This window comes from Podarcis cretensis, assembly GCF_951804945.1.
Source record: "Podarcis cretensis genome assembly, chromosome: 8".
Lineage (NCBI taxonomy): Eukaryota > Metazoa > Chordata > Lepidosauria > Squamata > Lacertidae > Podarcis > Podarcis cretensis.
Genome location: NC_137177.1, coordinates 71651014 through 71675539, shown reverse-complemented (window position 1 = coordinate 71675539; position 24526 = coordinate 71651014). Strand labels below are relative to the sequence as shown.

Here is a 24526-nt window from a genome sequence, read left to right as displayed (position 1 = left end):
TGGGCTAGACAGGGGTCAGCAAACTTTTTCAGCAGGGGGCCGGTCCACTGTCCCTCAGACCTTGTGGGGGGGCCAGACTATATTTTGGGGAAAAAAGATGAATGACTTCCTATGCCCCATAAATAACCCAGAGATGCATTTTAAATAAAGGCACACATTCTACTCATGTAAAAACACCAGGCAGGCCCCACAAATAACCCAGAGATGCATTTTAAATAAAAGGACACATTCTATTCATGTAAAAACACACTGATTCCAGGACCATCCACGGGCCAGATTTAGAAGGCAATTGGGCCGGATCTGCACACCGGGTCTTAGTTTGCCTACCCATGGGCTAGAGGACCCTTTGGGTGTCTTCCAACTCTACAACCCTGTGATTCTATAAGGGGACCTTTTTCAATATGAAGGCCACATTCCCACCTGGACAACCTTCCAGGTGCCACATGCAAGTAGCAGATGAGGACGGGGCAAAGGTGGTCAGAGCAACGAATATTAACTTCATCTTTCACATAGTTTACAAGCACACCTCTTCCATTTGAGCAATCAAGAGGCATTACCAGAATTCAACGACACAATCGAGCCAGGCAAAAACACTCAAGGAGGATATGAAGCAGACCACTGAGGGGTGTTCCGGGGAGAGTTCCAGAGACCATATAGAGAAGCCACAGGCCACATTTTGACCTCTGGACCTGAGGTTCTCTATCGCTGATACATGCTAACATGAAAGCTGCCTTGTACTAGGACATGGCCTCTTGAAATCCTTCACTCCATGTGCAGGCAGAGAAATTGGAGAGACCATTTCACTGAGATTCTCCATTTTGCTAAATGCCCACCCTCCTGCCATCTGTGAAGTAGTATGGAGCAGCTTTTTCTATGAGAAGATCTTCTATGAACTGGGACCAGCAAAAATCCTTGGCTGAGGAAAGCAAGGGTGATAAATAATGATGTCAACTGATCCTATTGCTCAAAAGTAAACCCCATTGAGTTAGATCAGTTTTACTCCCCAATAAATATGTACACTAACAGCAGCAGTAAATGATTCTGAAAAATACTGTGTTCACTAGTTGGCTGAAAAAACTTACCTTCTTCCTGCCTTTCAAATATTTGTTTGATTAAAAAAAATTCACAACTTGGACAGTATGATTTTGTTATATGGAGGGCATTCAAGAAACAGGGTTCTACAGAATAAGAGGCACCTCCATATATGTTCTCTGGTTTTTACAAGCAAAAGAGAGAGAAAAGAAAGAAGAAAGTGTGTGCTTGTGGAGGTTTGATGAATTAAAGCACTGAATAATAAGGAAGGATGGATCCATTCATTTGTCTGTCTGTGTCTGCTTTGAATGTGCTCATTCCTAAGTCCATTTCTGCACTACTCTGCAATTTAAAAAAATGCACCAAAAATCACATTAATTTTCAACACACTGTTTCATAAAATACACACTTGTATGTCTTGTCTCTAAAATATGTGCTCTGGTACATTTTTGGGGAGCTATATTATCACAACATTGGGCGATGTGCGAAAACTGGTGAGTAACTACGTTCTAGTAAATACAGTGGTACCTCGGGTTAAGAACTTAAATTTGTTCTGGAGGTCCGTTCTTAACCTGAAACTGTTCTTAACCTGAAACACGCCGCCACACAATTTCTGTTCTCATCCTGAAGCAAAGTTCTTAACCCGAGGTACCATTTCTGGGTGAGTGGAGTCTGTAATCTGAAGCGTCTGTAACCCGAGGTACTACTGTATGTTACTTTGGGAAATGCAAATCGAGATGGTTGATTTAAAAATGCAGGTCATGAGAAAACCTCCTGTGACCCAGACTGAATAAATTATTGTACTCTGCATCCAGATGCCTCCCGTTTAAGTCTTATTTTAAGTCTCTTAAGCTCAGCGTTGTTTTGGTTGATCATTAGCCCATACTCTGCAGTCTTCCAGGATTCTTCATAACGTTTTGCTGCAAAGGAGGACTGAGCAGTTTGCAGGAATGCTTTGGACAGTGCATCCCCATCGTGATCAGCAGCAATGACGGTCAGAGCCAAAGACTGTTCCAGCTGAAGAGCTTGGATGTACCGCTTGACCGCCAGTTCCTCCTTGGAGGTGGACAAGAGCAGATGTCCCTGCAAGCAGTAGTCCTCAATCTGAGTCTTCAGGCTGTTTTTCCCGTGGTTGGAGATCACCTTGTCCATGTCTGTCAAAGCCTTATTGTAGTCCTTCAGGTGGGCTAGGCAAGCAGCACGTTGGCGGAGATATCGTGGATTGCCATTACTTGCCAAGACGGCCAGTGAGTAGTAGCCAACAGCCTTTGTGTAGAATTGCTCCTTCACCAGTACATTTCCTTCTTTGGAAGCAACCTAGAGACAGGAAGAATATTGGTTACCCCCAGTCCTAAATTAGGTTCTTTTCTCAGAAGTAAGTCTGACTAAAGAGCTGTAGCTCAGTGGTGGAGTATTTGCTTTGTATGCTGAAAGTCCCAAGAAGTTGGCTATGAATGGTTTGGGTATGTTTAGCCTGGAGACTGTGATATGAGAACCATCTTCAAATATATGAAGGGCTGTCACATGGAGGATGGAGCAAGTTTGTCCTCTGCTGCTCCAGAGGGTAGGACCCAAACCCATTGATTCAAATGACAAGGAAGGAGACTGTGACTAACCATTAGGAAGAACTTTCTCACAGTAGGAGCTGTTCGATAGTGGAATGGACTCACTTGGAAGATGGTGGACTTTTCTTCATTGGAAGTTTGTAACCAGAGGTTGGATGGCCATCTGTCAGGGATTCTTTAGCTGTGATTGCTGCACTGGACTAGATCAGGCATGTCCAACAGGTAGATCGTGACCTACTGGTAGATCACTGCACATCTGTGGTAGATCACTGGTAGGTCACTGGCTCCCCCCAAAGAAGCTCAACAACTTCAGCTCCCCTAAAAAAAGATCAACATGTTTGATCTGAACCCCAGAAAAATGGGGCTTTCCTTCTCCTTAAAAACAGCTAACAACTTTCACCTGAACCCCAAAAAACTGGGGCTTTCCTCCTCCCTAAGAAAAGCTCAACAATTTTTACCTGAACCCCCAAAAGGGGGGTAGGTCACTGCCAGTTTTACCTCTGAGTAGATTGCAGTATCTTGGGAGTTGGCCACCCCTGGACTAGAGGAACTTGGACATCCATTCCTATTCTACAATTCTATGATTCCATAATTTTAAACTCTTGATTTTCTGGATAACACTGGGAATTCCCCCTGTCTGTTTTGCATGGATGTTGCCCCAGGATCAATCCCTGACATTTTCAAGTGGGACTGGGAATACCCCCTATCTGAAACCTTGGAGAGGCACTGCCAGTGGGTGTTGACAATACTGAGCTAGATGAACCAATGGTTTGACTTGACCTAAGATAGCATCCTATGTTTCTGTAAATTCACCATGACTTTACTTCCCAAGCGCACATGCTTAGGATCCAGTAACTCATGATGCTTTCATTTGAAGAAAAATACATAAATGAGGACCGTGTGCTTTTAAAGTTGCTTGCATGACACCACTGTTGCTCTCGGATAGTATACTCTATGTCATCTACTAAAGGGAACACAGAATTCAGCCTGAAGTGACAATCTGAAACCAATCTGGATTTTCCACGCCAAACACTTGTGAGCGATGCAAGAAGAGGTTTAAGTAGCCGTAGCGACATTTCTGCCAGGGGTGGTGGGTGGGGAGGTCAGCATGTACCAGTGCAAATTAAGGCAGTAATTTGGTTGCTTTTTCTCCTTCTCACCAGTTTTGGATGTCTTTTTAGGAATCCTGGGGCTGATGAATTAAGCTCTCTGTGAAGTGGGTGAAGCTAAAATAATAAGCGCCTACTGAATCTGGCCAAAGGAGCATCTGATCTAACATCCTGCTCTCACAGTGCAAACTAGAAGCTCCAAGTAATATTCTGAGGAAATGGAGGAAGGCTCACATTGTAGCTGATCAATCACAACATGCAACGGATACAGAAAATCCAGTTGCACCATACTAAGACCCCAACTGCACTATACATTTAAAAGCAGTATCATACCACTTTAACACTCAACACATGTTGAGAGTTGGTAAAAGACCCCTATTCTTCACACGCAGCTACAATTCCCAGAGTGGTTTGAGAGACAATCCCTCTTCTCAGGGAGCTCTGGGAATTGTAGCTCTTGGGGGGGGGAGTAGAGAGTCTCCTAACAACTCTCATCATCCTTAAGACTCATTGTAGTGCCATAGAAACACAAGACGTTGTCTTCTATCATGTGAGAACATTGGTCCATCTAACTCTGTAATGTCTAGACCAGTGTTTCCCAAACTTGGGTCTCCAGTTATTTTGGACTACAATTCCCTGACCACTGGTCCTGCTAGCTAGGGATGATGTGAGTTGTAGTCCAAATACACCTGGAGACCCAAGCTTGGGAAACACTGGTCTAGACTGGCTCTCCGGGGTTTCAGATGGACTTTTTCAGCTCTATTTGTAGATGCTGGGAACTGAACACAGACCTTCTGCATGCAAGGCAGATGCTCTACCACTGAGTGTTGGACATCTCTAGGATTCCAGACAGGGGACTGGAAGCTGGACAGGAAAAGGAAGATTCAACAGAAATGGAGGCGAAAGAGAAATAAATATGGAACAAGATGGATTTGAAAATTCTAACTTGGAATGTAAACGGACTGAATAATAAGACTAAGAGGAATAAAATTGAACATGTTGTAAAGAAGCTAAATTTGGATGTGATATGCCTCCAGGAAACACACATTGCAAAGAAACATAGAAGAATTTTGAAAAATTGAAGTCTGGGAAAGGACTTTGCAACCTCTGATTTAACAAAAAAGAGAGGAGTTGTAATGTATATAAAGCCAGAGTTGGACCCCCAAGAAACTATTTAAAGATGAACAAGGAAGAATATTGATAACTCAGATAACATCACATGGAGAAAAAATATCTTAAATATTTTATTATGGGGGCCGAAGCCCCCACAGCCCCTAGGAGTTAGCTCTTTCCTTCCATTTCAATTCATGAAGGACAATCAGGAGACCTTCATTAGGACACTGTGGCTCTAATGGATTTCTCATTACTGCTCTTATAGCACTCAGAAACGAAAACAACTTTTTCATCACACTGCTGCAGAGCAAATGTTTAAGCAATAAGCAATGCCATTGGCAAGCAGTGCAGAGGGCTGCTTTATCAGGGCAAATAGGGCATTGCCCCACCACTCTGAATCTTCTCTCAACTGGTCATTTTTACTTACAACCAGTCTAGAGGGTGGCATTGCCCATCCTCTTCCTTCTTTGTCCCAGTAGAACTCAGCAGGGAGAAGGACGGGGATGCAACTAGAATGGTTTGGCTCTGCCTCTAGCTTAAGACCATTAACTCCAATGGGTCTACTCTGAATGCATCCATCCTGAAGTAAATAACGAACCCATTGAAATTAATGGACATGACTTAGATTAGATCTATTAATTTCAGTGGGTCTCCTCTGAGTAAAAAAAAAGGGGGGGCTTAGCTGAAAATCCTTGTTTTGTTGTTGTTTAGTCGTGTCCGACTCTTTGTGACCCCATGGACCAGAGCACGCCAGGCACTCCTGTCTTCCACTGCCTCCCGCTGTTTGGTCAAACTCATGCTGGTAGCTTCGAGAACACTGTCCAACCATCTCATCCTCTGTCGTCCCCTTTTCTTCTCATGAGGTGGTCAAAGTATTGGAGCCTCAGCTTCAGGATCTGTCCTTCCAGTGAGCACTAAAGGCTGATTTCCTTAAGAATGGATCGGTTTGATCTTCTTGCCTTATTCTACTCTTTACTAAAAGGAGCTCATCCATGCCTTGTGTTCTTGAAGGAGTGTGGCATTGTGGTTAAAGTGACTATATCACTGGCTATATTAATAGAATCATAGAACTGCAGAGTTGGAAAGGACCCTCAGGGTCATGTAGCCCAACCGCCTGCGATGCAGGAATCACAGCTAAGGAGTCCCTTACAGGTGGCCATCCAACATCTGTTAAAAAACCCCCTCAAATGAAGGAGTCCACCACCTTCAGAGGGGTTCTATTAAACTGTCGAACAGCTCTTACCGTCAGAAAGTTCTTCCTAATGTTTAGAAGGAATCTCCTTTCTTGTCCTTTGAATCCACTGGTTCAGGTCCTGCAGGAGAAAACAAGCTTGCTCCATCTTCCATTTGGCAGCCCTTCAGATATTTGAAGACAGCTATTATCTCACCTCTCAGTTTTCTCTTTTCCAGACTAAACATACCCACCTGCCTCATTCTTTTCATTCCACACTGGAACAGGAACTCTGAATTTTGAAAAGAGCTATCGCTGAAGACTTTGACCAAGGCCAGGGAAATGCTTCATGTTTAAACCAGCTGCCAGTAAGTTCCTTTATTGCATCTCACATCTTACAGCTGGCAACGCGAGCTGGAAAGAAAATTGCTTCTGTTAAAATTACTGCTAATGCACACGGCAGCCTAATTTAGCTCCCAAAATATCAGGGCAACTGGAGGGATGCCAAAATAACTTGTATAGTTATACTGATTTTTTGGTTGGTTGCTGATTGATGACTGTAGGAGATCAAGGCAGGGGGCTCTGGGGTTGAAGGTCTCACACATTTTTCCATGGAGCAATGGCTGGGACTGGGAAACAGACCCACTGTTCAAATTTCCCATAATGTTCCAGACCAGGGGTGAAAACTGAAGGCGGCCCTCCAGCCCTCTCTATCTGCTCCTTAGGGCACACCTCCTCACTCGCTGCCCTTCACCCCTTCCCCAATAGTTTTTCCCTGGCTGGAATGTGTCTTTGAGCCTGGCTCGTGCCTCCTGGCATGACCTGAGAGTCATTGAGAGAGACAGTGCTTAGAACAGTCCTGTGTGACCTGGGAGTACCACTAGACAAAACAGGGCAGCTGTTGGTGGACAGAGGTGTGCAGGGCTTGCCAGTAAAATGGACTTCTGCACAGGTGTCAGGGCTGGAGTCAGATGCAGGTCTGTTCTAATCTCCTCATTATTCTCTGCGTTCTTGCAGACCGGGGGGGGGGGGGAGCTTGTCACAGCAGGAGAGGGATTCTTCAGCCATCTCTTGACCCCCTCCTCTGCTGCAGCCTCAGAGTCTGAACTGCTCCCTGTCACAGTTTCCTCCTGCTCACTAACCCCTGTTGCCCCTTCAGCACCCAGCCTCTCCTTCCAATCTTCTCCTTTTGACCTTTCCTCGGTGTCCTACCACCAATCCCCAGGCTTTGAGCCTTCCTCCTCTGGAGTTTCCCTTGGGTTTCCGGATGGTGCCTGCCACCACTCCACTTCGTCCAGCCAATCCCTGACACCAGGCAAGAAAATGTCTTGGGTGTCCCTGAATTTACTGTCTGGGACTCTCCCAAAGCCACACATGTCTCTGAGCCACTCGCCTCTCCAACCCTGTTTTGAATCCTCCTTGAGTGTGGAATGTGTCCTTGAATTCTGAGAATGCTTCTTACCTGCCTTGGAGGAGGACAGAGAAGGGTGGGTGGGGGTGTTTAGAAACTCGCCTACCGTCCCAAAAAATAAATAATAATAATATTGCATTCCTTGCTCCTCCCATGTTTTTCTCTGGCCTCACCCACCACCGGCATGTAGTCCCCAAGAAGGGAACATTGCCCTGAGTGTAACTGATGCTGAAGCTGCTGATGTATCTCAACATGGAAGGAATGTATGGGACAACTGCATATTTCTGCATTGCAGGGAGTTGGACTAGAATATCCTTAGGGTCCCTTCCATCTCTACAATTCTATGATTCTATGAATATATACAAGTCCACTTATGCATGTCAATTTGGAAGTGTCCCTCATTTGTGCGCCCCCCCCCGGTGCCTTTGTTTATTTGGAATAGGCAAAAAAATTTGGCTTATTTGGAATAGGCTAGGGTTGCTCCCTAACACCTTGGGAGGGGGAAGGCTTGCAAATCTAGTTTGCTAGAAATGCAAACCTCTTAGGGAAAAGGCAGCTAAATGCATGTAGCTAAGAAACATTTCACTTCTAAGTAAGGAGTCACTTTGCCCCCCTGGAGTAATGTTCTTGGTCGTCCTTTTAACTCCCACATTAAGTCGGTGATTGGCAATTAGTTCTTAAAATCTCCCAGCTTCTTTCTCCCAGAAGAGATATGCCCCCTCCGACTGCCTGCCTGATTTAGAGAAGAGAGGTTCTTTGCCTCGGGGATTGATAAATTAATACTTGCTTACTTAACACCCTCCTGCTGGCTTGCGAGGGGTGCATACAAAACAGTCCTCTCCAGGCCCTTTATTTATTAAGCATATCAGCACACAACACAGGGTGGTGTTTTTTGTGGTTTGTTTGTTTTTTTTATAGGGAGGAGCTGTTTTGTGTTTGTTCAGGCCAGCCTGATTCACAGAATCCACAAACAGTTTGTTTGTTTTTGAAAAGGGATGGGTGTCACTTGCAACTGGAGAAAACAGGATCTGGGGAACAAAGCCAACATTCTGGGTAACCTGAACAGGTATCATCTGGGAAAACCAGGATGCAGGATCTCTTTTTCACCTCCAAACTGATATTGGTGTAATCCTGAGCAGAGTGTGTGTGTGTGTGTGTGTGTGAGAGAGAGAGAGAGAGAGAGAGAGAGAGAGAGAGAGAGAGAGAATGAATGCAGATGAGGTCCCATCTCCCTTCTACCAGCCAACATGGTGAACAGCATGGTGAATACAGAATGTAGGAACAGACATGATAGGAGTTGTAGTCCAAAAATATGGTGATGAGGAACCTGTGGCTACTCTATACATTGTTGGGACTTTTCCATTGGCCCCAGCTGCTCTGGGCCATGGTCAAGGACAGAGTTTTCCAAACTTGGGTCTCCATCTGTTTTTGGACTACAATGCCCATCATCCCTGATCACTGATTCTGCTAGCTAGGGATGATGGGAGTTGTAGTCCAAAACAGCTGGGAAGCCATGGTCAAGGATGATGGGATTTGCAGTTCAGCACTATATTGAGGTCCACAGGTTCTCCAGCTTGCATTGTAGAAGAGATTGTGAACCTGTGACCCTCCAGGTGTTTCTGGGCTCCAACTCCCATCAATCCTACTGAGGAACACAGAATGTAGGAACAGAATCAGACACAAGAGCAAGTGGTGTCCAACAACATCTTGAGATAAGGAACTTGTGGTCTTCCATGCATGATAGGAACTCCAAGTCCCATCAGCCCCAGCCAGCTTGGACAATGGTCAAGGATGATGGGAGCTGCAGCCCAACAACATCTGGAAGACCACAGGCTCTCCATCCCAGATCTATCTGTTCAACTGCTCTCTTGTTTCTCCAGCGTATCTCCTAATATGATAGTGTTCAATTAGACGAGTTGGTATGTTCACTGATGGAGAAGCAGGGATAACTTCAGCTGAAAAACAGACATCATTTGCATCAAGCAGGCAGCTTTACCTGAGCAAGGCATTGCCGTTGCTTGGTGTTCAGGAAGCTCATCAGGTATCCTATGTCTTTGTAGTCATTTGAGGCCAAACTGGCCAAAATATGGGCTGCGACATTCATGTGGCTCTTTTTGGTCTGGAGCATTCCAAAGCGAGCATTGATGGAATCACTGGGTGCAGAGTGACCAAACTCTCCCTGGAGGTGCGCCAGAGCCTCATTGTCTCTCCCTGCCAATGAACATCAATAAACTGGTTACCGGGATAGGCTAATATAGTTCTTTCTTCTCTCAGTTTCTCATTTTCTCTTCTTAAATTTCCATATCAATTTGAACTTAAAAGGAAGAAGATGACATTCTCACGAAAATTCATCAGAATCTTAGCATGACTTTCTCCTAACATGGACATTTTTGTACAACCAAAGCAGAATAGAGTGGTGTTATTACTTTTCTTGATCCGGTCACTATACTTCTGTTGGTGCAGTAAATGGCAGCTGCCTGCCCAATGGATCTCTGAAGGGCTCCATGGGAATATTGGTATCAGCCTACCTTACAAAACTGTTGTAAAGCTGACTGACATGAGACATGCACATGCAACATACTCTGAACATAGTAAATTGAAATGTGCGCCCACATTTCAAACTGTGATTTTAATATTCCGTGCACTGACAGAAGGGATTTTTCCATTAGAAAACCAGTTCATAACTGCTGTTGATGAAATAAGGAAGCTTTTGGAACCCCTTCGTGATCAGAACAACAAGAAGAAGCAAAATGGGAAAATTATTTCCTCAGTCTCTCTCTGCCCATCAGGGAAGCTCACCTGGAGCTTATTTGATGGTGTTCCATGTGGCGCTTTGTCCTGGATTTTAGGCAAGTCAATCGAAAAATCACATTTTTTTTTGGCGTTTTTGTTAAAACGTTTGGGGTGCTCTGCTTTTTACTTTTTGAAACACAGCACCCCTAGATCATCATCATCATTCTGCTTAATATCAGAATAGACTTCGAAGCTATTTACGAAGTATAAAAACAAGCTACAGAAACATTACAATCTAAACACCCACAATTAAAATGCACAATAATGACACAGCAGTTCAAACAGGAGACTCAGGTGAAGAGATCAAGGGAACACCTGGGTAAACAGCTGCATTATTGAAAGCCGGCAGAATGCCAATGCTGATGGTGCCTCTTCCATGTTTCAGCAGGGAGCGCATCCTGCAACACTGGGGCTCCTGCCCTATCATGAGCTGATAATCATCACACCTTGGCAAGACTAACCAGGTTCCATTTGTTGCTAAGAAACAGTGGGTGACAGTAATGCCAAATAATGAGCTGGTACTCCAGGATATTTGAAAGTTCTCTTACCATCGGCGGCTAAAAGGTCCACATAAAGCATGTGACTCTCTGTGTCCTTGCTCTTTATTTTCACAAGCAATGCCCCAGCTACAGCAAGGTCCTTCAGTGTATCTCCAACGGGTGGCTCTTTGGTAGCAATGAACTCTGACAGCCTAGCCCTGCAGTGGTCATACAGCCACTGATGGATCAACATCTGCGCCTCCTCCTTTAATGAAAGAATTTCTTGAACTGCTACAGCTGGGTTGGCTCTTAGGGCTGAGGTCAGATCGTGCACAGCCTCCTATGTGGATAAAACAAGAGTAGTTTTTGAAAAACCTGCTATTTGTTTGCACAGCTCTGGTTGGTTTATATCATCTGTTGTCATAATTATCAGTTGTCTCCCATCCACAGGCTTGTGGTCATCCCTGGGCACCTGGGTCAGGACAATGGGGAGGCTGCCTCTTCTTCTTCCTCCTCTTCCTTGAAGTGATCTGCTCACACCACAGCCTGGCTTCCCCTCCCCTCCCCCCTCTCTCCTCGCTTGCTTCCTCCAGCGCCATGGGCTTCCCCGCTGCCTCCTGCTAGAGCAGCCAGAATGAGGAGGGAGAAGGGACAGCTCGGCAGCCTGCGGGTCGGCCTCACAGCAGCCTCTGCCTGTGGGGAGGAGCAATAGCACAGTCATGTCAGCGTTGGTTGTGTGTGTGAGGGGGAAGGAGGAAGAGAAGAGCCATTGGTTCGGGAGTTGGTTCATACAACCATGAGTTGCTGTTTGGAGGCTCCAGAAAAAGGTGCTGGAACTGTGCTCCAGCACACTCTGGCTGGGGGAAAAAAAAGCCCTGATCATCATTATCAACAACAGCATTATTTGCATTTATATTCCACCATTTTCTTCAAGGAGCTCAAGGGCATACAACAACTCTGTGAGGTACGTCCGGCTGAGAGGCAGCGACTCACTCAAGGTCACCTCTTGCCTTCCGTTCTAAGTCATTGTTGCGACACCCTCTTGGCTCAGCGCACAGTGCGCACAGACCAGCCACTCTCCCCTAGATTGGCTTCTGCCACTTACCAGGTGTTATAAGACACTCCTGTATGCCCTTCAAAACCAAAGGAGGCGCTAAAAGAGTTTAATTAGCCGGAGCAAAAGTATTGTGAGCTAATTTCTATGCTTCCCCTGCCCGCCTGCCCTGCTCAAAGCCAAAATGACATTTAATTATCTGCCTTTTCTATTAGTTTGGTAAACAAAGGGCTTTCTTTTCAATCCCGAGGTATTAAAGATGCATGCAAGATGCATGCGACAGGGAACATTAAAGCCTCTTCACTGTCATGCGCCTGCTATCTCGGAAGGCAGATAAGCTAGCCATCACAACCTTCCCTATTAAGACGGGCCACTTGGGGGCTGCAGATACAGACACAGTTTGCATTTAATGGTTGAAAAGGAGGGGGGAAGTGGGGGGGGAGGGTTTTCAAAATGTTAATCCTGTTTAACCTTTATCAAAATATCCCTTTTTGTCCCCTTCCAGGCCTTTACGGGATTTAGCAGAGAAAGAAAGGAAAGCCTTTATAGCTCAGTCAGATCTTCTCTCTCTTGCTGTCCCTGGGGCCTCTCATTCTTCCCCTCCTCTTTCTTCACATCATTATCCTGGCATGACCTGAGAGCCAACGAGTGGTGCAGTGGTTAGAGCAGCCCTGCACAACTTCCCCTTCCCCCCAAAAAAATCAGAGTTGGCACCGCCAATTGGGATAATTGGGCAACGGAGGTTGGGGTCCTGTTGGAGGGCAGAGATCTGTCAGCCCCACCAGCCCAGCTGACCCCCAGACTCTGACTGACTCCCAGACTCTGTCTTGTCCTTTGCCTCAGCCAGCAATAGCACGGTTGGGCTTGATAACCCTTGGGGTCCCTTCCAACTCTACAGTTCTATGATCCTATGGTTTGTCTTGGACTGTCCTTGTATCCACTAGGCCAGGATGGGGAAAACCTCAGGCCCATGGACCAAACGCAGCCCTTTTTGCCTCTCTGTTTTGTCCTTCATACTTTCCCTAGGCCACACACCCCTCTGAGCCATGTCCCTCACTAGCCTTGTTCTGCACCCTCCTCGAATGTTTTTGCCTGGCTGGATTATGTCATCAAATGCTGATTTACACTTCTTGGTCTACCCACTTCTCCCTAACTTCAGGTGAAGATATCTAATCCAACCCTCTGCAGGAATATACGAAGGTCCAACTTGCAACCTTGCAATATCAGCACCATTCTCTAACCAACTGAGCTATGATTCTTCCTCTGGCTCAAATTCTTGTTTAGTAAGTAAGTAAGTAAATAGACGGGACGTGGGTGGAGCTGTGGGTTAATCCACGGAGCCTAGGACTTGCCGATCGGAAGGTCGGCTGTTTGAATCCCCGCAACGGGGTGAGCACCCATTGTTCGGTCCCAGCTTCTGTCAACCTAGCAGTTCGAAAGCACTGCAAAGTGCAAGTAGATAAATAGGGACCGCTCCCCAGTGGGAAGGTAAACAGCGTTTCCGTGTGCTGCTCTGGCTCGCCAGAAGGGGCTTAGTCACGCTGGCCACGTGACCCGGAAGCTGTCTGCGGACAAGCGCCGGCTCCTGGCCTATAGAGTGAGATGAGCGCGCAACCCCAGAGTCGGTCACAACTGGACCTGATGGTCAGGGGTACCTTTACCTTTAAGTAAATAGAAAAATAAAACCACTCCATTCTTGCCTTTTTCTGGTTCAGAGCTAGATGAACAAATCCTTTCCCACTCAGTGCCTGGGCATTTGTAGGGTCTTCTTTTAGGATGGCATTGAAATCAAATATGGCAGTTTTCTTCAGCCCAAGATGCCCGTAACAGCGGGCCCGGCTAAGAAGCGAATCGACAGCATAACCCCCTGGAGCAAAACAGAAAGCGTGCATGAAAATGAAACATTATCAGTGAAACATTAATGAAAATTGCTTGCACAAATGTTACATCAGTCAAAATGCTGCATATTAGGAGAAATTTGCACTAAAATCCTTATGAATTTTCATGAGGATCAGAGGGTGGTGTGTGTTTTTTGGGGTTTTTTTTTGCAAGTTGCTGCTAAAAGTGTAGAAGTGAATTTAAGACTGGGGAAATTAGTGATTGGAGAAGTGAATTTGACAGATCCTTACATGCCTAATCTGAGATAGAACCTTTTCCATCATCCTAATTAATTCTGATTAGTACTTGTTAGGATCTATCTAAGATTAGTATTTAATAGCTGCTTTTTTCTGTTATTGTTATTAATTTTGTATTTTGATCCCACTGTTCCTCCAAGCAGCTCAAGGTGGTGTGCATGGCTTCTCTCCCTTTCTCCATTATATCTTCACAACAACCTTGTGAGGGAGGATTTGTAACCCTGGTCTCCTAGGTCCTAGTCCCGAGGCTTTAACTGCTGCATGGACAGGATTATTATTATTATTATTATTATTATTATTATTATTATTATTATTATTATTATTATTAGAGGTGCCCTGGCTCTGCTAAGCCCCAACTTAATCTTGAAGTGATGTAGCCCAGACACAGGTTCACCACTTTGGTAGAAACTAGACCTAACACCCATTGGTTCCTCCGCTGGGCTCTTGACTGCTTCTCAATGACTGTCAACTGACTATCACACGACCCAGTTTGAAAAGACTTGTTGCCTCAGCAATCCTCCCTGCGAGGTACAACAAGTCTCTTCCGTGATATGCTCTAGCTGCAAGCAATTTGGGTAGACAGGGGTGCCTTTTATCTCCCTGAACAAAATGGAGCTTTATTCTTTTGCAGGAACTCGTGCCATATGCCCAGGGCCCAGAAAACAACCAATTCTGAACCTGGCATCTGGAGAAATAACAGGCAGACTTTTCAAATATGCAAAGATAGCAGGCAGATCTTTCAGATATTTGGGGCCCAAGTCATTTAGGGCTTTAAGCACTAATGTGAGTATCTTGAACTGGGCCCAGAAAGAACCAACAAATGCAACTGTTTTAAAATGGGGGTAGGGGTGGGGGGTTACATTGACATTTAAATTCTACTCAGTATTGTATAGTTCCAATGTATAGTTAGCAGAGTAACAACTTAAACACGTTGCAGGATCCCCCCCAAAATAGACCAGAGGCATTTCATCCAGTAGAGCTTTATTGCTACTGAAGGCAAATGAGCATAATAGTCACAAATCCAATACATTCAGGATTGGCACTGTCCGTAAAAAATCCAGTTGCAGCAGACTTATCTTTAAACTCACAATACTCTACTTATAAGAAGACTAAACCTTAATACTATAAATGGAACACCACACCAAAAGGAAAAGAGAGAGAAAGAGAAAGAATGAAACCTAGGCTCCTTCTGGCCTCACTATTATAGTCAGCATGACCTTGACAGAAAGAGATAACAGAACCAGTTTAAACCAGCTGAACTCAGCTTCTCTGAACGAATAACCCAAACATCATGAACCTTCTGCTTCTTTCTTTCACGTAGAGAAGCTTCCAGAACCCTCTTGAATTAAATAGAATAGGAAAGATCGCTACGCTATCAGATCAATGCTTTCTGTACTAAGAAATGCAAACTGACATATATGAGATCTGAATGCAACCCCAGGCAGTAATGTGGCTGCTATGATCTGGAAGCCATTGAAGTTCTCTTGCCATCTTGAATTGATTTTAGTATGCTGTATTATTTTACTGTTGTTAGCCGCTCTGAGCCCGGTTTCGGCTGGGGAGGGCAGGATATAAATAAAATTTTATTATTTTATTAATATTATTATCTTCAAGGGCAGCCCCACAAAGAGTGCATTGAAGTACCATATTTTTTGCTCTATAAGACTCACTTTTTCCCTCCTAAAAAGTAAGGGGAAATGTGTGTGCGTCTTATGGAGCGAATGCAGGCTGCACAGCTATCCCAGAAGCCAGAACAGCAAGAGGGATTGCTGCTTTCACTGCGTAGCGATCCCTCTTGCTGTTCTGGCTTCTGAGATTCAGAATATATTTTTTCTTGTTTTCCTCCTCCAAAAACTAGGTGGGTCTTGTGGTCTGGTGTGTCTTATAGAGCGAAAAATACAGTAGTCCAGTCCCCATATATATTCAAGAGTGTGGGGAATTAAAAAAACCTGTAGAAATAAAGGAGGAGGGATAGGTTTTGCCCATTAGTATTGACCTGCGTGCCTGGTTTTGTGCAAAGTCGGCTACCGTGGGGTGTCTCACCTGCTGCGGTGATGGCAAAGGAGAGGTAGAGGATGGCTTCTTTGATGTAACCTCCCCCTTGCTTGTTCTTTAGGATCGTCATGGCCCTGGAGTGACAGTGGCTTTGCATCAATGCTCGATCCTCCTCTTTTAAAATCTTCACGACCGTCAGGAGGCAGGAGGTCTCCCCAGTTTGGGTCATTTTCTTGAGCAGCTTCAGTAAAGGAAACACAGAGAAAAGAGGGATCAGACCAAGATTTAGGGATGAATCACAGAACTGTCGAGTCGGAAGGGAACCCCAAGGGCCATCTATAGTGCAGGAATCACAACTAAAGAAATCCGGGCAGATGGGTGGATCTGTCCATTCTGGGTTTCGGACATTTCTCATTCCCTCGCCTCCTGTCTTAGGTTCGGTTCTCCACATTTGCATGTCAGTTTGCAATTAAAAAAAAAAATTCTGTTGAAATGTGTCAGCATTTTAGTGCAAATTTCTCCTGACATACAACTTTTGCAAGCAATTTTCCCCAACATCACATATTTAGATGCACTACATTTATTATTCACACTTTCCCCCAATATACACATTTTTGGATTGGAGAAAGGCATTGCAAAATGTGGAGAAGTGCAAATTTCGAAGGATAGCTGTGTTTCAGTTCAGGTATTGTTTGGGAAAGATCAAATCGGGTGCATAGAGGTAGTTTCTGGGAAGCGGGGTAGATAGAGTAAAATTTCCAGCAGCTGGGAGCAGAGATTTCATTGCCCCTTCTAACTCCTTTCCCTTTCCAATATGCCTGGAAAAAGCAGATCCAATCAAGCAGATTCCTTACAGATTACAAGATCTTTTTTCAGAGTTGTGATGTCTTAAAATAGCACAGGATTAAGATGTTTTTGTTAGCTCTCCAAAGCCTAGACAGCCATGCCCTTGCATGTAAGCCAGGGCTATATGTCTTGGAGCATCTCTACAAAAAGCAGCTAAAATAGGTTCCTATGCGGACACTCTGAGTTTCTGCGAGTCCTAAGCAAAGATAAGAGTGCCCTCTGCTGTTAAGTTATAGGTTGTTCTGAACTAGCTTTCCAAAAGTCAACAATCTTAATTCATGGCCAAAGGATGTGTGTTTGATTTTTGATTTCTTTTAAAAATAAAAATGCTTACTATGCCTACAAGCACTTTGTGGATGACCCTTGCAAAAATTCCTGCCCTGCCAATGGTTCACCGCACACCTGGATTTCAGAATGGGGATTTAGGACACAGCAGGAATAGGGAATTGGAGTTCATAGCATCTGTAGGGTACCACACTGGCTACTTCTGGTCTGCTCTGACTGGCAGCCCCTCTCCAAGGTCTCAGGATGAAGACCTTTTCCTTGTCTGCTACTTGACCCTTTTAAGTGGCAAAGTCAGCGACTGAACAGTGACCCGCTGAATGCAATGCAGATACTCTGCTCCCCTTTCCCATGTGATGAGCTGTTCACATAATTTAGGTCTTAACTGATAGCGTAAAGGCACTGGGTTGTATTCAACTGAGTCCTGCACAGAGTAGACCCATTGAAGTGAATGGAGCTAAGTTGGTCACACTCATTTACTTCAATGGGCCTATGCAGAGAAGAACTACCATTGTGGATTATTTCAGCTACCATGCAATGGTTGTGTGTTAAAAGCTAGTTATTATAGTGCAGCATTGTTTGGAGTACAGTCACTCAAACAGTGAACGTGTCTCTCTTTCTAGGGTAAGAAGCAGTTGTGGGCTGGACTGGAAAACCTGACCAAGAACATATTCTGGTGGCATTTCAGCATATCTAAACAATATGACTGAGGAACTAGAAGAACATATCATACACAGCTTAGAGGGTTTCTTTTTCACTTAGATTATTCCATGGTTGTTCACACACTGTGGATATATTATTTTGGCATACGTTCAGTTTGCATGTTTATCTGTTTCAGTTGTTGTATTATAGAGCTTTTATATTTGGTAGTCTCATAGAATCATAGAATTGGAAGGAATCCCAAGTGTCATCTAATATAACCCCTGATAATCACAGCTAAAGAATCCCTGACTTGCAGCCATCCTGACTCTGTTTACAAACCGCCAATGAAAGATTGTCCACTGCCTTTTGTTTTCTGTACGTTTGTCTCTTCATGTGTGTGTTTTTGTTTTTGTTTAAGATTCAACCCCATTTTCATGTAATAAATGTTGTTAACATATCTATGGGTATCAAAGTCATTTGGTTTTCTGTCTATATATTGAAAAATTCATTTCACTTTGTTACCCTTTATCATTTTACCTTGTTGCTTCCTTAGTGATGATTTCCCCTTCTTTTGGCATGCCTTCCCCATCCCACTGCTCTTACCTGGTTGCAATCATATAGAAAGCCTTTCTTCAACTGAAGCAGAGCCAGCCTGGCCAAGAAGGCAGATCTCTGGGAGGTTTTGGAGAGAGCCACCAACAGGACCTTGTGAGCTTCATCTAATCGATCCATTTGGTACAGAGCATCAGCACTGAGGAGCTGAGATGTCTCATCTGAAGCATCCAGGTCCAACAGGAGAGAAGCCAGCTGGTGAGCTCCAGATGCATCGCTGAAAAAAAGAGGGGGGGGAGTAGGGGTGTTCCCACAGATTATCTCTCTCTTGTTCTCTAACACTTGTATATTAGGTCTTTCCAGTATCCAAACAACATGTCTACAGTAGCCCTGAAGGGAGCCCAAGAAAGATGGACAGTGTTATTTAGGTCTCTGCAGGTTGTGCAAAGCACAAGGAGAGGCTTAAAAGGCAAGGAGAACAAGGAATATTCAGTGTTATGTTGGAGGGGATGCCAGGAAACAGGGAATTATATTCACATGTGGTGGGGGTGTAAATATGTACTATTTTTCCGGCAAAGGGTGTTTAAGGAGATAACAGAAATCATTGAGATGAAAGTTAGAATGATGTTGGACAGAAATTAAATGGTTACCAGCTGTAATGTAAAGGTGGAATAATAAGTTAAAATAAGTTACATCAATGCTGCAACAAGGATTTTGCTGAATTAAGAATTTGAACTGGAATACAAAAGGGGGAGGTGAGAGGAGGTCCGGGATATAAGGTAATGGAAATAAGAATTGGGAATTATATTTGTTTTGTTTTGTCTTTAAATGTGTATTTTTGCTTTTTGTTTTGTTAACTGTTTTTCTTTGTGTAAAAAATTGGAAAATCTTAATAAATAATTATAAAAAAAAGATAACAGAAATCATTGAGTTAAAGCTGACCGAAACTCCAGAGGCAGCATTATTATCAATTTACGATGGGGTGAAAGGTTCGCAGGCTATGAAGGACTTGCTCACAAATTTACTGATAGATGCATGAAAGTGGAAGGGGCCAGCAGAATGTAAAATGGAAGAATGGTATAAACAGATGTGGGATATAGCTATTAATGATGAATTAACATGTGCCATTACGGTAAAACGGGGGATATGCAGGAGAGTTGATTTTGAGGAGATATGGAAGGTGTTTGTAGAATTTGTACTGTTGGGTGGGGTAGAAATAATAATAATAATAAACAGAAAGGGGTCAAACCATCTCAAGAGGTGTTGAAATTTTGGGAGGTTGGATAGTTACAATGGAATGGTCTTGGTGGTGGGGTGCACATTTTTATCCTTATTTATTTTTGGTTATTACTTTGTCAAAATAAAATATTTTTTTAATAAAAAAAGTCAAGGGGAGCTTGCAATGGAGAAGTGCTCATGAGAGGTGGTTGGCCCCATCCACCTGTCGAAGTTGGCCTGTGGGCAGATGGGGAGATAAAGATTTGACCTGCTGGGCCAAAAAGCTTCCCCATTCGAACACAGGACTTTGCAGGTGCCACCAATCTGCTGAAAGGTGCCTGAAACACTTTTCCAGGCCTAGCTGCATCTTAACCTGCCCTATAGGTATAATGATGCCAGATGGATGTCTGGGTGAGTGTGGCAGAGCAGAAATGGCGTTCATTTCCAATTGGGGAGGCCTGCTGAGTCTAATTTGGCCCACAGGGCAGAGATTCCCCACCCCTGCACTACAATATTAACTCATTTGTCTTTTAAAGCATTGGTCCAGGGAGATTTGCTTACCCTTCTTTCACCTGGAATCCATCCAGCCCTCTTGGTTCGTTCTGAAGGGCAGCTGTGCCCCTGGGGTCTCGGTTCTTTTCCAGTATCTTCCTTGCTTCCTCTTGTAGAACGATTAACAGGAAGCCCCTCTGGTTCCACGGTATGTAGGACTTGATGACAAAGCTGGCCTCCTCAAATCTAAACCTACAGGCAGTGATATAATCCAGGGCGGTCAGGTAAGGACTACTGCCCCAAGCTCGGATTAAGCCACGGCCACAGAGAGCCTTGATGCAACTGCTGGGGTGTGGAGAGCTGTACTCTATGATCTTCTGGAAATCCTGAAGGGCTTCTGCACAGCGTTTGTCATGGAGGTGGCAGAACCCCCGGAGGGCAAGAAGGGTGTTGTAATAAGTCTCCTGCTCAGAATCCAGAAGGTGGTTGCAGATTTCCAAGGCACTCTGGACATTGCCCTCCAAGAGGGAACAGTCTGCCAGGCGGACATTTAGTTCGCGCCCGGCACCTGGAGAAATCTGAATGAGGAAGCGAAGGGTTCGGATCACTGGGGAAAGAAGCTCCTTGCCACTATCACTCCGGACCTCAGGTCTGGCACGCACAGCTTCTCTGTAAGCAGCAAACTCCAGATCCAGAGCTGCTCTGGCATGTTTTTCTATCCTCTCAGCATCCCCGGTGGTGAAAAGGGCCTCAAAGCGCCTTGCTGCCAGGCTGGGGTTTGCCTCAAAGGCAGCTGTCATGTCCTGTATCATCTCTGCCACCCTCCCGCCCTGAGAGAAGTACACAGCAGCCCTGTCCATGAGGAGTCCAGATGCTCTTTCATCCCAGAATGCACCACTGGCTGCCTCGTTGTAGGCAGAGATGCCTTCCTTGCATTTGTGCTTCTCCAAGAGGTGGGCTGGCTGGGCCTGGCAGGGGTGGATGTCTTCTGGGGAAATGGCAACCAGGAAGTCGTAGCAGTCGCTCTGCCAGTTTTCCAAGCCCCCTTTGCCGCAGTGAGTCTTCTCCTGAAGTGAGATGAAGTCAAAAAATGCCTGGATTATCCGCTGAAGGTGCTCCTTTTGCTGATTGCGCACAAACTTCACCGTCTCACCCCGGCGTTCCGCAAAAGCACGCAGATAACCTGTGACGCCATTTTGGAAGTGGGTCCGTGACAGCACCTGGGCCAACGCCCTGGTGAGGACCAGCTCCACACAAGGCTGGGTGTCCAGCAGAGAGTTGCATCGCCGCAGCACTTCCTCATAGCAGCCCAGTTTGATCAGGGCCTCCATCTTGCAGAGAGAGGCGGCCGTGTTGTTGGGGTTGAGGGTTGAGAGAAAAATGGCTGCCATTTCGACGCTGAGTGATGTGTAGTTCAGGCCACCATACTGAATCTTTGGTATGGGGCCGCCATCCCGACACCACTTTGATAAAGTGACCGTCACTTTGGCACGTGACTCTTCTCCCATGGAAGCCACTTTTTCGACAGCTGTTGCGATGCTGCAGCTGAATGCAGCTGTGTAGAAGGCAGTGGCAAGTGAAGGGTCATCTGCAGCCAGTTGTTGCTCCGCCACATCACAGAGCTGCATCGCCTGGTCCTTAGAGGACATGGTGCCCTCTCTGTTATCAGCAACCATGTTTACTCCGCTTCCAGGCCTGGTTTTTAAATATATATGTTTTTAGAAAAACAGATAGAAAAATGTCAAGACTTAGCTTGTTTACATGGCTGCAATCCATCAAAATACTTCTGAAGGGGTCATAAGGGGTCATAAGAAGAGCACTGCTGGCTGTTTTCAACAACACTCTCTCTCACCTGTTTCTATCCTCCATCCCAGCCAGCAAAAGGCATTATCAGAGTCCAGGAACACATCCCAGCCAGGCAAAAATGCTCAAAGAGGGTGTGAAGCAAGGTTGGTGAAGGGTGTGGCCTGAGGAGAATTCCAAGGGGCAGACAGATATTATTATTATTTTATTTCTTGGATTTATATACCGCCCTATACCTGGAGGTCTCAGGGCAGTTCACAGAAAAGTCTCAGGGCAGTTCATAGCTAGGTCTGGAGAGTCACATTTGACCCACAGGCTGGAGGTTCCTAGAAGAAGTGTGTTTTTTTTCTTTAAAAAAATGTTTAGAAGCTGCCATCGGAGGTGGTAACAATGAAACTGACCAATCACCGAGCTAGATTCCAACTCCTACCCCACACCTTAAACACTCGCTTCTGTCTGAGACTCAGAAAACACCGTGACAGGAAATGAGGCCACCATCGGGGGTAGCAACGGAACTGATGGGTCACCATGCTAGAGAAGAAACAAAAAAATATGATTTTTAAAAAAAGTTTCTTCTTCCGTTAGATTCACAAAATGTTTAGGGTTATGCGTACCCCTGCATCTGTCGGAATCTGCATTCAACCGAGCGACTCTTCTGGAATCGCCCTCCGATGATAATTAACGACCTGAGCCTCTGTTAAGGCTCCAGGCACATCCCCCATTCAGCAGAGTTTCCAGCACAGGGAAGAGACGAGAAGTTTGGGCTACATTGCTAAGTTTTATTACTAAGCTACGCAGGTAGAAAAGAAATACATCCTCTCTCTGTGAGAGCAGAGAGCAACTGAATAACAAAGGAACAGGAAACCAGTAACGTCACATCCGTCTCCCATCTCCTGTGAGACTTCCAACAGTCTGGAATGTGTGGAATGCAAAACAGAGTCTTGTGACTCCAAAACACTTCACAGTGGCAAACAGAAACTAACAGCATCCCCCCAGAAAAAAGAAAAAAGCACTGTCTAGAAGCATAGAATTGTAAAGTTGGAAAGGACCCCAAGAGCCATCTAGTCCAACCCCTGCAATGCAGGATCCTGCCCACAGTCATCCCTGGGTGGGCTCAAACCACCAACCTTCTGGTTAGCAGCCAGGCACTCCAACCCATTGCACCACATGAAAAAAAGAAGACACAAGCTGTGCTCTTGCTGGAGCTTCAGCTCTGAGGAATCTTTGGATAATTTGTCCCTCCCTTGGAGAAATGCAATTCCTCTACCGCAAATGAGAGAGTTTTGACAGCCCAGTTGCCAACAGATCTAAAGATAATATTGGTAGAGGGACGCACAACTCTCTCTCCTGTTTTTGTTTATGAGGAAGAGGACCCAGTTCCATGAAATTATGCTAGAATAATGCACCTATGCACCCCCCCCAATTTTCTATCTTCGGGTGGGGGTGGGGGTTGTAAGCAGGGACTCGCATATCCTCTGAGCCCTAATGGGCAAGTGTGGGTTTTTATAGTGGGAGGGGGAATCCTCTTCCCATTTATCTGGCACCTTCCCCATCTGCTGATGACAGTGGAAAAAAATCAGAACAGAGAAAGCAAGAGTCTGTCAAAGGGGTGGGGACTCACATGTAAGAAAAGCGGTTGCGTTAATTCTTGGCGGCCCCCATCCTGCTTTCACTGGAGAGAATGGATACCTGTTTCAGGCTATGTTTCCACCACCGTAGAACTTGTCTCCCATAAGCAGGAAGGCATGGGGGGGGGGAGAGAAGCAGGAGCAGCTCAGACAACCACATGCTCAGCTGTTTCCCAGGAGACAGTAAACACTGCCTCAGACTGCTTGGTCCCAGCAGGGAGAGAGAGAGCGAGAAAGAGAGAGAGAGAGCGCACATGAAAGGCCCCGGGACTTCAGCCAAAGAAGCAATTTGTGTCTGTGGGCGGTAGCTGAGTGGCAGAGAACATGTTTTGCATGCAGGAGGTACCTGGTTCAATCCCCAGCATCTCCAAGTAGGGCTGGAAATGTCCCCTGTCTGAAAGCCCAGTCAGTGTAGACAATACTGAGCTACATGGATTCAATAGTCTGATTTGGTAGAAGATAGCCTTCCTATGCAGATCCACGTACACAGATAATGGGTGGTATCTAATGAGGGTGCTACTCAGAACAGACCCTTCAACACTAATGGACATGCTACCTGTGGTCCATTAATTCTGATGAATCAATATACAAACCAGGACACAATTATTCTTTGAAATTTGCACTACCCTGAATTTTCCAATTTCATTCTTCAAGCAAAAATACATCAGAGGAAAGTGTGAAGTTTAGTTAAAGCAGCACACAGAAAATGCCTCAAATTAATCAAGATTGCATACAAAAAGGTGTATATTAGGAAAAATCTGATAAATTTTAATGAGCATTTAAATAAAAAAAACCCCAAATTGTGGAATAAATGCAGAAAATTGCACTTCAGATCAGGAGTGCCAGCTTAGCCCTGTGACCATAGGTGCCCAGGGCCATGGATGCCATGGGTGCCATGCAGCATGCATGGCCCTGGTGTTGAATTTTGTGGATGCTCGGGTACCCAGGGCCTCAGGGAGTTGGCACCTATGCTTCAGATAAAAAGCAAGCAAACAGAAAAACCATGCCCAACAGTTATGCCCATTCATATATGTGAGCTCAGTGTACAATTCAAACAAATTACCAACATGTTTTCTTGGCAAATGGTATGTTCCAAAATTATTCTTTGAAATTTGCACTACCCTGAATTTTGCAATTTCCAAAAACTGTGTTTGCCTTGAATGTGAATGCAGGATGGGGAGCGCTTAGTGGCAGAGCCAACTTGAC

The 24526-nt window shown here is 45.1% G+C and overlaps 1 protein-coding gene across 2 annotated transcripts; it reads right to left on the bottom strand.

Annotated features, from left to right (window-relative positions):
- Positions 1-1747: 1747 nt before the first annotated feature.
- On the bottom strand, positions 1748-23345 carry TTC34 (tetratricopeptide repeat domain 34). Of its 2 annotated transcripts, XM_079986825.1 has the most exons (9): positions 23314-23345; positions 21742-21856; positions 19959-21584; positions 18231-18456; positions 15906-16098; positions 13428-13594; positions 10743-11013; positions 9398-9612; positions 1748-2349 (listed from the first exon to the last, which is right to left on the bottom strand). In XM_079986825.1, exons 2-9 carry the CDS (start codon positions 21756-21758, stop codon positions 1828-1830), a joined length of 3237 nt encoding a protein of 1078 aa, XP_079842951.1. In that variant the 5' UTR covers positions 21759-21856; positions 23314-23345; the 3' UTR covers positions 1748-1827. The 2 variants fall into 2 exon arrangements, with proteins under 2 accessions (XP_079842951.1, XP_079842952.1); XM_079986826.1 differs by lacking the exon at positions 21742-21856 and having other exon boundaries at positions 23314-23335.
- Positions 23346-24526: the final 1181 nt, after the last annotated feature.